The sequence below is a fragment of the Alnus glutinosa genome, chromosome 9 (genome assembly GCF_958979055.1).
Source record: "Alnus glutinosa chromosome 9, dhAlnGlut1.1, whole genome shotgun sequence".
Classification (NCBI taxonomy): domain Eukaryota; kingdom Viridiplantae; phylum Streptophyta; class Magnoliopsida; order Fagales; family Betulaceae; genus Alnus; species Alnus glutinosa.
This window is the reverse complement of record NC_084894.1, coordinates 16,476,250-16,490,459: the sequence shown is the minus strand read 5'-3', so window position 1 is coordinate 16,490,459 and position 14,210 is coordinate 16,476,250. Positions and strand designations below refer to the sequence as shown.

The window sequence follows — 14,210 nt, the reverse complement described above, 5'->3', positions numbered from 1 at the left end:
AATTGTAAGTACCTGGCCTGTGCAAGTTAGTTTAATTAATTTAGCCTTGTTTATCTTGAAGAATTTTTTTTTGGGATCGGTATTTCGTTGCGCATACTTTGATTAGCGCATTGATCCCCAACATAAACAACAATCGATCTTCAAAGGAAACATAAGTCATCTGCCACATTCTCTAAATTCAGAAGTGCCACAAGCCAACCGCTCAAAACAACAACATATCCAAACAAACCAAGGGAAATTGAAGGACCAAGAGAGGGAAAAGCTTGCCTGCACAAAAGGCAGTTTGCATCAATTCATTCATACAACCAAAAAAAGAAAAACACAGACCAAATGTGTACACATTAACAGTCCAGTCGATAATTTGAAGGGCGGCAGTTGTAAAGTTTAATGTGTTGTACAGTTCAATCAAAATATGGCTCTGGGGGCTTCTGCAACGAGCTGACAACATTGGGATCTATTCGAGCAGAATTGGTGACACCCAGCTTACTTTTTGTCCTCTTCAACAGATCATCAGCGTACCTGGACCAGAATGACTCCTGTGCACTCTCACCAGGTCTATGGTCAGCCGCTTGAATGAACTTTCTATGCCTACGCCACGCTGCCTGTATGAAACATGCGGCCCATGCTCGCCATTGGTGTGAGTAGAACCTGAAAGTGTGTCTAAGTTGTTTGCTATGCAGTCTTCGGAATTGTGAGGCCACAAATTTCAAGTCCTCTGCTACGAGAGCAAAAGCCTCTACTTCAGTTATAGCCTTGACAGTTCGTGTGGACGACGGAAGGATGATGTGTGGACGCGGGTCTAAGGCCCAGTTAAGCAGCTCTTCACCGCAGAACTCACCTGGGCCTATCCGGCAGGAGTTGTAGAAATCGGATCGACCACCATCAGTGGTACAAGAGTCAAGATGTCCTCGAATTATGAAGAGCATCTGATTCACAGGATCACCTTCGCGCACAAGGAACATGTTTTTCGTGCACAGTGCTGGCTTAAGCCTCTCACATATCACGTCTAGTATTGTTTCATCCATTTGATTGAACAATGGGACCTATGTATATATATATCTTAATCAATAATAATTCTAAACCATATCATCATATAATATCAATGAAATATTTATATATAATTCCAATAACTAGCTATATATAGTACTTACTCGTCGAACTAAGGAGAGGCATAGGTGGCGTTTGATTTCTCTCCGGAGATCCGTAGGGAGGGTATTGAGAAGCTCTTCTTCATGAACCCCTCTAGTAGCCAACCACTTATACTGATCGTACTCCCGAACAGACTGCCTTAGTTCCGGAGGCAGCTGCCGGTGATGCATCCATTGTTCTGTATCAGTTCTCTTTATCCTCCACTCTTCTAGTCTCAGTGATGTTGATTGAAGGTATCTCTGCGGAACCAAATCCAATGATTTATTTCTATTTAACTTTCTCAATTATCTGCTTGCGGGCTGGGAAATCAAGTGGCCGGGGGACTTACTTGCATGTTGCCAATGAAGAGTGCGAAAAGAACCAGCCCAAGGGTGGCGACAATGATGGTGAAAAGTATTTCTCCAATGTAAGTGGTTGTAGTAAGATTTTGTCCTGTAGAACTGCAAACTCTCTGTGGTAAGTTAACTGATGAAATAAAAACACTAGATCCAGTATAACTGCTTCAATGGAAATTAATGCATCTCTTTCGTCCTTTCATCTACTATACTATACCTCAATTGCTGCAAGCCCCACCACAAACCGTAAAAGTACTTGTTGAAGAATGCTGAGCCTATAACATTTGATGTCACTGCATTTGCATATATTCCGTACTGATAAAAGGTAGCATTTGGATTGCACAGAGTCCTCACATTTGTTGACTGGCGCCAGTTAACCCTTGAAGGATCGTCAACCTTGCGGCAATCGAAATAGTCGTATTGGCAACCTAAGTTCTCCAAATTGCACGCACTTCTCCAGCATGCTTGTTGTCGCTGAACTGATAGAATGTACCACCAAGCTCCTGAAACCTTTTTTCACAAGAAGATGAATATTAACATATGGGTGTGGATTTCTATCTTTCATTCACTTTATAAATTAAGAATTTGAGCAGGCATATTCTTCATTTTGGAAAACAAAATTCTTAATTTTAATATCCTTACTATCTGTCACCAATACTTATGATGGATGTGCTCAATATATAGCAGACTTTGTGAAAATAGTTAGGCAATAACTTTGGGTTTTTATTTTTATTTTCTTCATTTTCAAATAATTCTTTACGATCTATACACGATGACAAACAAGTAGTGGCTTGTCATATTTTTTTTTTTTTTTTGAAGAATATATATCACTACAAAAAAAAAAAAGGGATTTTGAGCCGTTTTAGAAAAACGGCTCCAATTTGAAACGTTTTAAATTAAAACGGCTCCAATTGGAGCCCTTTTTTTAAAAGGTTTCTAATTGAAGCTGTTTTTCTAAAACGGTTCCAACTTGAGCCATTTAAAATTAAAACGACTCAAACTAGACTCAAACTAGAGCCGTTTTTAAAAACGGCTTCAAAAATATTTTGAGCCACTTCTACTTAAACGGCTCAAAATGGAGCTGCTTTATGTAAACCGGCTCTAATTTGAGCCGTTTCTTTACAAGCGGCTGTAATTTGAGCCATGACTATTTCCTAGACAATATTAATTAGAGTCGTTTTTAGGAAGAAAAAAAAAAGCTCCAATTTCAACCCTTTATTAAAAACGGCTCTATTTTGAGCCTTTTTATTAAAAAAAAAAAAAAAAAAAAAAGGGTTTTAAATTGAGCCGTTTTTACAAAACGGCTCAATTTTGAGCAACTTTTTAAACGGCTCAATATTCAGCCGTTTTCTATAAATCGGCTCCACCTAGAGCCATTTTTTTGAAAACGGCTTAAATTTCCAGCCCTTTTATCTAAAAAGATCTCCAATTTTAAAATTTTAAAATAACACCATTTATAATAATTCTAACATATATACTAAAAATAAAAGTAATATATATATAATCACAAAGTCCAACCAACCAAATGCCATCGAAGTGAACTAGAGATAAAGAATCTCTACCCACAAAACCAAAAGAAAGAATTGGCTTAAAATAACTAAAAAAAAAAGGTAAACTTTAAACACAAGCAAGCTATACAAACAAAAAACAATCTGAGATCCGAGAAAGAAACAACTGCCGGAGTCGACGCGTGTAAAACACACGCCTTCTCTGGAAACCCCTTTAGCGATGGGCAATCTTCACGGGCTTAGATCGATACCTTCCGAGATTGGAGAAAAGAGTTATAGCCTACACGTGCATAAAACAGAAGATCTAAACCGCTGACGCGCGTGGGTCACACACCAACTAAAGACGAATTGCACAGCCTCATTAATTGACCATCCTGACTAGGAAAGGAAGCCTCTCCCTACGACGAATGAAACTCTTAGGTTTTTCTCTCTAAATAGAAAGTATAGTATTTGGTTAGTATGACAATATATGTACATACAATATATATGTTATACATATATAATATGATATAATATGTTATATATATATATATATATATATATATATATATATATATATATATATATATATATACATATATACATAAAAATTTAAAATAATTTGAGTCGTTTTTGGTCAAAAACGACTCTATATGGGGTCCTTTTTATCAAAACGGCTCCAGTTGAAGCCCTTTTAGTAAAAAACAGCTCTATTTGGAGTCGTTTTGATTAGAAGGACTCTAGTTAAAGTCGTTTTATTATGAAACGGCTCCAAATGGAGTCGTTTTTAATTGAAACGACTTAAAATAGAGTCATTTTACTTAGAAACGACTCTAAATAGAGTCGTTTTATAAAAACGACTCGAAATAGAGTCATTTCTAAGTAAAACGACTCTAAATATAGTTGTTTTTTTTGCAACGTCTCCTTATGTTATATATATGTTTTATATATATATATAGAAAAAAAGTTGAGTAAAAAATTTAAAACAATTGGAGTCGTTTTATTGTGAAACGACTCCATTTGGAGTTGTTTTTATTTAAAACGACTCCAGACAAGAATCTGGCACGCGGGACACAGTTTTGTCCCGCCCCAGTCCCTTGACTTTTCCCATTTATTGCGAAAGTTGTTTTTTGTAAAAACGTCTCTCTCTCCCCTATATTCAACCGGTCTCTCTCCCCCCTGTTTGTGAAACCCGTCGGCCTGAGATCAGGCTATCTCTCTCTCTCTGTCTCTCAGTGAAGCCGACCACCAGCTGCAAGGTCCATCGGCGTTCTCCTCTCCGGCCCGGCCTCTTGTCTCTCTCCCTCGGCGGTCTCTCTGTCTCGACGGTCTCTCTCCCTCGGCGGTCTCTCTGTCCCTCTCTCTGATTAAAGCGGCTCAAGTTTGAACCGTTTTATGTAAAAACGGATTAATCTGGCTATTTAATACTTTAGTTGTGGATCCGTTTGTAAAACGGCTCAAAAAAAAGGGCTCAAATTGTTTAGAGCCGTTTTTAGAGCTCTAAAAGGGCTCTAAAAAAGCGGTTTAAAACAGCGATTTTTTTGTAGTGTATATATATGAGCAAAAAGGATAAAGAGTGACCAGTGGTTGCAACTCTATGTTTGAGCGTAACTATAATAGAACATTATTTGCTAGCCGGGGCACTAGTCAAGAAGGAACTAGGTGGATCCCCAATACGAGGATTTACATTTGCTTCCTCAAAACGGGTGAAGGCATAAACTGACTCCAACCCCACCAAGGATATAGTGATAGGAAGTCGGTGCACAAAAATTAATGGGCGCGCATGAGTGATCTCATTCACTTAACATCGCACTTATCAATACTCAAATTCATGTCCCTCCTTCCCCAAACATCATGAAAGTAATTAAGCTTTACTTTTAAGTCAACTTAACAATTAATACAACCTAATTGCTTAGGAGAATAATTAATTTAATATTAAAAATTTAACAACAGGAGAAAATCTAATTTGATTTATATCAACATTAAGAGTGATCGATATTTTGTTGAACTTTATGTTTAGAGCGTTAGAGCTAAAGGGTTTATTTATTGAGATATGATATATTTACAACTTTTATACAATTGATCTTGTACAAACTACTTCGACAATTTTTTTTTTTAAAAAAAAAAATCAATTATTAGATATGTATAACCCACATGTATTAAAATAGATTTAATGGATAGTTTTTTTAAAAAAAAGTTATTGAAGTTGTATACGAGTTATGTAGAAATTGTAAACGTATCATTTCTCTTTTCAATTAGAGTTTTCTAAGATATTTTCCGTATTTTTTCATTAAAGAGAGTGTAATTGCTTATGAAAAACAATTAGATGCTTGAAATAATTACACAAAAATATCTAATTTAAATTATGCAATATTCAGTTTTTAACGAGGTCCTTTTAATAATTTCACAAGCTAGTTTGGTAATATTGTAAGCCTTAAACAATGAGCTATAGAGAGGTGGTGTCACCCCAACTCCACCGAAACCCGGCCCCATTGGTGTACTCTATTTGAAAGGAACGTCTGATCGAAGAGAAGAAATAAAAGAAGAGAGAAAGAAAAAATTAATGCTCCATTTGTTTGGGCGTAAAATAATTTCTGGAAACTGGTTTTGGTATTTTCTGGTATTTGGTAGGGGCGAAAATAATGGTCAATCGAAAAATGATTTCAGTTTGACCAAAAATACTTAATAAATTTCAGAAAAAAGCGTAAATCATTTTCCGTAGATGGTAAATGCAGTCAACTCTCTATTAAACAACGCAGTCGACCTTTACGTTCAAACAGTTGACTATTGCCGGATTTCGACAAGCCAGATTCCGACTCCGGTCTGTCCTGGAATCTAACAGATTAGGCTGGAATCCGGCGACGCCCGGCAGACTTCGTCGGATTCCAGGGATACCGTTCCAGATTCCAGCCAAACTGGCCGGAGAGGCCGGATCTCCGGCCATCTTGCCAGATCCGGCCGTTCTGCCAAGATCTCCGGCCGTCTGGCCGGGATACTGGCCGGACCCCCGGCATCTAGCCAGATCTGGTCGGGATCCTCCCAAAACGGCGGGATCCCGGCCAGCTGGCCAGGATGGCCGGCTTCCGGTCAACTGGCCGGAATCCGGCAAAAATGGCCAGATTCCGGCAACTTTTGTCGGAATTTGTATTTGCCAAATATAATTAATATGATTAAATTAAAATATAAAAAATATTTGTAATTTTCCATACGCGCCGAACACCGAAAAATGATTTCGACCGAAAATATATTTTTGAAAAATGACTTCCCTGAAACTATTTTACACCAAAACAAACGGAGCATAAGAAGGAGAATGTGAAATGAAAAGAAGAAAAAGATGGAGAAGAGAAGAAAGAGGAAGAGAAAAGTGGAAAATTTGTTATCACCTCTAACTGCATGCTCTGGTTAATTATTCTATGCTGTAAAGCAGTGCATATTTGATTGGTTGCGATGAATTAATAACTTTGGTATTAGGTTTAACTCATTTGAAAATTTGAGAGGTTTTGTGTTTTTGAATTTAGTTTGGATAAATGATTTTAAGAGTAAGGCGTTCAAGTGAATTCATTTGTTTTGAATGAATTGAGGAATATAACGATGATTTAAGGTTCCGTACGTAGATGTGGAAATTTAGTTTTTAATGGCTCATTAATTTGAGTGTGTGATATTTTGAAAATTTGCGGATACTGAGAAAAAATATTTTTTGAAATTATGTTTGAATGATTTATAAACATGAGAAAAAATTAGAAAAAATTGAATCGAATTTAAGTATTTGAAAAACCTCTCTCACCCAAACATGTCATAAGAATTTGAGATTTAAAAAGTAGGTACATTTTGATTTTAGGTATCGCTAATATATTGATAATATGTTAGAAAAAATTGTGCACAGGTTGTGCATGTTAGACAATCTTATCAGAAAGTGTAACTAAAATAAGATGTTTAATAAATCAGGTTTTATTAATTGTTGTACCTAGGTTTCAAAATTTATTTTATTAATTGTAATGATAATATAGATGGAAATTTTTAATTATAAAAAAAAATAAATAAATAAATAAAAAAGCATTTGGAGCCAGCCTTGATGATAAGATTAAGGTTTGTCTGTTTGAACTCACATGGCTCCCCAAAAGGTAAAGCATAAGGTTGTAAGCAGCTCCTGCCCAGGCTGTTTCTGTGACAACACCAGTTGCATCAACAATTTGCGAAGAGAGAGGATAGATAAGAAAGACTCTTGGGAGGTACTGGATCATCATGATAAACCACAACGAAATCTTTTTTACTGTCACAATTGTACCCTGAAGATTGGGTATAACTACCCAAGTTAAAACCTGAAACGAACGTACGTAGATTCAAATTAAAAAAAATAAAGTCAAACACCATCATATGTATATGGAAAAAGCTTTTATATACACATGAAATCATTGTTATACCTAACCAAATTAAGAGAAGAAGAAGAAGAAGAAAATTAAAATAAAATAAAATAAAATAATGAATTTTTAGGGGCGCGCGAGACCGAACCTGAGGAAGGGGCAGGGCAGCGATGAGATCTATCCAGAAGACGCCACTTCGAAGGTACCTCAACGCAACCTTTGAAGGATCAATGACAAGCTCTCCTCTTCCGAATACACGCGAAGAAGGTGCTACGTAGGCCGTATGAAACCGAACAAATATGTTAATCACATAAAACACATCACCCATGGATCTTATGATTGTGAGGATAACTTGGAGAGTCTTTCCAGTTTCCACGCATACCTCCGGCGCTCTGACTGTCGGCAAGAATAAAAACAATGGATCTACGAATAAAGAAACAAGACATGCCGCTAAGAATATCTTGCTCCATTGGCTGATGCGCTGTCCTCGAGGATCCAGTATCTTACTCTCCTCCTTCTCATAGTCCTCAGAAAATACTCTACGCAGGACTTTAGCTTTCACTACAAAAACACCTTCATTTTGACGCGTGTCTACAGTACCCATTACTGTAGACACGCGTCCAAATTGACACGTGTCATTTTAGACACGTGTCAATTTGTGAAGCCGTCCAAAATGGACACGTGTATGACATACACGTGTCCATTTGGACACGCATATGAAATACACGTGTCCATTTGGACATGTGTATTTCATATACGTGTCCAAATGGACACGTGTATTAATACACGTGTCCATTTGGACACGCATATGGAATACACGTGTCCATTTTGGACGCGTGTATATAGACACGCGTCCAATTGGACACGTGTATTCCATATGCGTGTCCAAATGGACACGTGTATTAATACACGTGTCAAAAATTTATTAATTCGCCAAATATATATTAAAAAAAAAAATTCTGTGTTGTATTAATTATTTAAAAAAAAAAATCAAAAAAAAAACTCCTTACATTATTAATCATACAAATCTAATCCAAAAATACGGTGTAGATTACCCTAACCTAATTTACATATTGTACTATATGCTATATGTAAATTTGTTGGTTGGAATTTATACTTTTTAGGTTCCTTATTTATATATATATAGTATACTATTAAGCACGTAAACCCTAACCTAATTTACATATTGTACTATATGCATAATTATACAAATTTGATGCTAAATATATAATTAAACTAAATAGTTTAAATTAGGGTTTAGTTTTGTACACCATCTACGTTTAGAAACCAAAAAAAAAAAAAAATTAAACATAACAAAGTTAAAAAACCTATAATTAATACTATATATATAGATATGCATGCATGTAAACGGTTTAGAAACTATATACAGTAACCTTTTTATTTATGTCTATATATAGTAAATGCAATTATTTTTAGAGTTCTGCGCTACATAATGAATTAAATACTTATAGTTTAGTCCCTCGTAAATTTATGGCTATATATAGTACATACCCTTAGGGTTAGGGTTTATAGCATATAGTATATACACTTAGGGCTAGGGTTTATACCTATATATAGTATATATACTTAGGATTATGGTTTATCGATATATATAGTATATACACTTAGGGTTTGGGTTTTAGGGTTTATAGGTATATATAATATATACACTTAGGGCTATGTGTTATAATTTTATTGATTTTACGTTTAATGAATAATAATGTCAATATATTTTTCACGTGTCATTATTGTACACTTTTAAGTATATATATATATAAGTTAAATCATGAGCAGTTCAAAATTAGATTGTTCCGATATATATATATAGTTATAGTTATAGTTATAGTACATTTACTTAGGGTTTAGTTTTATAGCTATATATATATATATATATATATATATATATATATATATATATATATATATATATATATATATATATATATGTATATATATATTATATACTTTTGGATAGAGGATTAGGGTTAGGGTTTATGACTAGATATAGTACGTACCCTCATGATTAGAGTTTATAGCTATATATAGTCTAGCACTTAGGGTTAGAGTTTAATTTTATGGTTAGGTTTTAGTTTTTATTTTTTATGGTTTTAGGTTTTAGTATAGTACGTACCCTTAAGGTTATAGTTTATAGCTATATATAGTATATACACTTAGAGTTATAGTTTAATTTTTTGGACCATTAAATTATTATTTTTTAAATAATATATTTATTTCTATATATAATTATTTTTTATTATATATATAGATATATTTATTACTTTTTAAATTAAATACAATTTCTACTATGGGGGACGTGTATTTTAGGGTTAGGGTTTTTTTCTATATATAGTACATACAGTTAGGGTTATGGTTGTTTGCTATACAAAATACATACACTTATGATTAGGGTTTATATGATGAGTTATATATATATATATATATATATATATATGGTGTACTTATAAGTACGTAAACCCTAACCCTAAATTGACATATTGTACTATATGCATAATTAAACCAACTTTGTGAAGCATATATGTAGACCCAAAAAAATAATAATAATAATTAACATGAGTTCATGCAGTGCATGTACATGCAGTACATGCATTGCATGAACTTAGGGTTGCATGGGTTTATATAAAATAGATATAATATATATTTAATATAAAATAGATATAATATATTTAATATTTAATATATATATATATATATTAAATATTAAATATATATAGCATGTGGAGACGTGTATTTATAAACACGTCTCCAACTGTTTGGCCGGATGCCGCGCGGGAATTCTCCCGCGCGCCACCTGGCCAAACATTATATATTATATACGTAAAACTAATTAATAATATAAATATATATTATATTATATAAATTATATACTTATATTTATATATAAGAAATGGGTAGCTTCCAGAGGAAGCTACCCATTTCTTCTCTCTCGCTCTCTCTCTCTCTCTCTCTCTCATTTCTTCTCTCTCTCTCTCTGTCTCTCCGGCGAGCTCAGCCGGCCGGTGTGGTGAGCTCCGGCGTCGTCACGTCTCCCTCTCACCGACTGTCTCTCTCTCACCGATTCCCTCTAGCTCTCTCGCTCTCTCTCTCTCTCTCTCTCTCTCTCTCTCTCTCTCTCTCTCTCTCTCTCTCTTTCTCTCTCTTTCTCTCTCTACTGGGACGTCCCTCCGGCAGGGGTTGGCTAGGCCGTCGGTTCCCTTTCCTCCGGTCGGGTCAGTGGCTCTCTCTCTCTCTCTCTCTGTTCAGTCGCCGGTGCTCTTAATATATATTGTAGATAAATTTAGTGTTATATATATATACATTTGCTAACTTTTTTTTCCTTTCTCCATAATGTATATCCGAATATGCAGGTATATATATAAAGAAGGAGCCCTAAATCCACAACCTACCGTCGACAGTGAGTAATTTCCCCTTAAATTTGTATTTCATTTTTTTTTTCAACATGTAAATGAAATACTGATTGAATATATATTGTAATAATTTTTATTGTAATAATTTGGACATTTGTTCTTGATTGATAATTGTAATAATTTTTGGACTGTGTTATATTTTATTTTTTCAATTTTGCTGAATCAGTGTAAGCTTAAATTACTGTTTTTTTTTTTTTTTTTTTGGGGGGTTTTCTTGGAGTAGGTATTTCATTTTTGCTATAGTTTGTGTTTTTTTTTTTAACAATGCTGCATGTATTTTTGTGTTAGTACAGATTTGATATTTAGAAATTGTGTAGGCGTTTGTATTTTTGTGTCATTTAGTGTTATATGTATTTTTATTTTTTTGAAAGCCATGTTCTTTTTTGCCATGTTGTGTTTTTTATGTTTTTAATTTTTCCTATCCTAATTTTTTATTTGAGAGGTTATATATATATATATATATATATTTTGAATGTGTTATTATGGATTACAATGTTTTTTTGTTAGTCAAACAAAATCAAACAATGTCCGATATTAGTTTAACGTTATAAACCAACGATGACACTTTTGAAAATAATAAATGGGAACAACCAATAAAATGGGTTTGAATAAAAAAAGAAAAAATATTAAAATTGACCGTCTACTTTTTAAGAAATACTTAAACTCCAACCCTAAACTTTATATCTTCAAATCATAACCATAAAACCAACACAATAATAAACCCTTAAATAAACTTTGAATCCTACACGTTCTTAAAAAAAACCCTTACCCTAAACTCTAAACCCTAAATCGTAAACCCTAAAAAAAAAATTCCTACACTTAAAAACCCTAACCCTAAACCTTAAACCCTAAACCCTAAACCCTAACAAACCCTAAACCCTAAAGCCTAAAAAAAAATATCATACACTTTCTAAAAAAAGAAACCCTAACACTAAAAACAAAAGTCCTATCCTTAAACCCTAAACCCTAAACCCTAAAAAAAAAAATTATCCTACACTTTCTAAAAAAAGAAACCCTAACACTAAAAACAAAAATCCTAACCTTAAACCCTTAAAAAGAAAATTTCCTACACTTTCTAAAAAAAAAATTCCTAACACTAAAAACAAAAATCCTAACCTTAAACCCTAAACCCTAAGAAACTAAAACCCTAAACCCTAAACCCTAATCCTAGATCCTTTAAAAAAAAAAAAAATTCCTACATTTTCTATAACCAAACCCTAACCTTAAACCATAACGAACCCTATATCCTAAACCCTAACAAAAAAAAAAATCCTACACTTTCTAAATTTATACCCTAAACCCTAACAAACCCTAACCCTAAACCCTTTAAAAAAAAAAAAATCCTACACTTTCTAAATTTATACCCTAACCCTAAACCCTTTAAAAAATAAAAAAAAAATCCTACACTTTCTAAATTTATACCCTAACCCTAACAAACCCTAACCCTAAACCCTTTAAAAAAAAAAAAAAAATCCTACACTTTCTAAATTTATACCCTAACCCTAACCCTAACAAACCCTAACCCTAAACCCTAACAAACCCTAACCCTAAACCCTTTAAAAAAAAAAAAATCCTACACTTTCTAAATTTATACCCTAACCCTAACCCTAAACCCTAACCTTAACAAACCCTAACCCTAAACCCTAACAAACCCTAACCCTAAACCCTTTAAAAAAAAAAAAAAAAATCCTACACTTTCTAAATTTATACCCTAACCCTAAACCCTTTAAAAAATAAAAAAAAAAAAATCCTACACTTTCTAACTTTATACCCTAACCCTAACCCTAAACCCTAACCCTAACAAACCCTAACCCTAAACCCTAACAAACCCTAACCCTAAACCCTAACAAACCCTAACCCTAAACCCTTTAAAAAAAAAAAATCCTACACTTTCTAAATTTATACCCTAACCCTAACCGTAAACCCTAACCCTAACAAACCCTAACCCTAAACCCTAACAAACCCTAACCCTAAACCCTTTAAAAAAAAAAAAAAATCCTACACTTTCTAAATTTATACCCTAACCCTAAACCCTTTAAATAATAAAAAAAAATCCTACACTTTCTAAATTTATACCCTAACCCTAACAAACCCTAACCCTAAACCCTAACAAACCCTAACCCTAAACCCTTTAAAAAAAAAAAAATTCCTACACTTTCTAAATTTATAACCTAACCCTAACCCTAAACCCTAACCCTAACAAACCCTAACCCTAAACCCTAACAAACCCTAACCCTAAACCCTTTAAAAAAAAAAAAAATCCTACACTTTCTAAATTTATACCCTAACCCTAAACCCTTTAAAAAATAAAAAAAAAAATCCTACACTTTCTAAATTTATACCCTAACCCTAACCCTAAACCCTAACCCTAACAAACCCTAACCCTAAACCCTAACAAACCCTAACCCTAAACCCTAACAAACCCTAACCCTAAACCCTTTAAAAAAAAAAAATCCTACACTTTCTAAATTTATACCCTAACCCTAACCCTAAACCCTAACCCTAACAAACCCTAACCCTAAACCCTAACAAACCCTAACCCTAAACCCTTTAAAAAAAAAAAAAAATCCTACACTTTCTAAATTTATACCCTAACCCTAAACCCTTTAAATAATAAAAAAAAATCCTACACTTTCTAAATTTATACCCTAACCCTAACAAACCCTAACCCTAAACCCTAACAAACCCTAACCCTAAACCCTTTAAAAAAAAAAAAATTCCTACACTTTCTAAATTTATAACCTAACCCTAACCCTAAACCCTAACCCTAACAAACCCTAACCCTAAACCCTAACAAACCCTAACCCTAAACCCTTTAAAAAAAAAAAAAATGCTACACTTTCTAAATTTATACCCTAACCCTAAACCCTTTAAAAAATAAAAAAAAAAATCCTACACTTTCTAAATTTATACCCTAACCCTAACCCTAAACCCTAACCCTAACAAACCCTAACCCTAAACCCTAACAAACCCTAACCCTAAACCCTAACAAACCCTAACCCTAAACCCTTTAAAAAAAAAAAATCCTACACTTTCTAAATTTATACCCTAACCCTAACCCTAAACCCTAACCCTAACAAACCCTAACCCTAAACCCTAACAAACCCTAACCCTAAACCCTTTAAAAAAAAAAAAAAATCCTACACTTTCTAAATTTATACCCTAACCCTAAACCCTTTAAATAATAAAAAAAAATCCTACACTTTCTAAATTTATACCCTAACCCTAACAAACCCTAACCCTAAACCCTAACAAACCCTAACCCTAAACCCTTTAAAAAAAAAAAAATTCCTACACTTTCTAAATTTATAACCTAACCCTAACCCTAAACCCTAACCCTAACAAACCCTAACCCTAAACCCTAACAAACCCTAACCCTAAACCCTTTAAAAAAAAAAAAATTCCTACACTTTCTAAATTTATACCCTAACCCTAACCCTAACAAACCCTAAC

General features: G+C 33.8%; 1 protein-coding gene across 1 annotated transcript; it reads right to left on the bottom strand.

Annotated features, from left to right (window-relative positions):
• Window positions 1-238: 238 nt before the first annotated feature.
• LOC133876799 (protein CNGC15b-like) lies at window positions 239-8,067 on the bottom strand. The gene is made up of 7 exons (XM_062315046.1): window positions 8,058-8,067; window positions 7,481-7,923; window positions 7,078-7,290; window positions 1,702-1,994; window positions 1,478-1,589; window positions 1,152-1,388; window positions 239-1,043 (listed from the first exon to the last, which is right to left on the bottom strand). The coding sequence occupies exons 1-7, from the start codon at window positions 8,065-8,067 to the stop codon at window positions 402-404; spliced, it is 1,950 nt and encodes a 649-aa protein (XP_062171030.1). The 3' UTR covers window positions 239-401.
• Window positions 8,068-14,210: the final 6,143 nt, after the last annotated feature.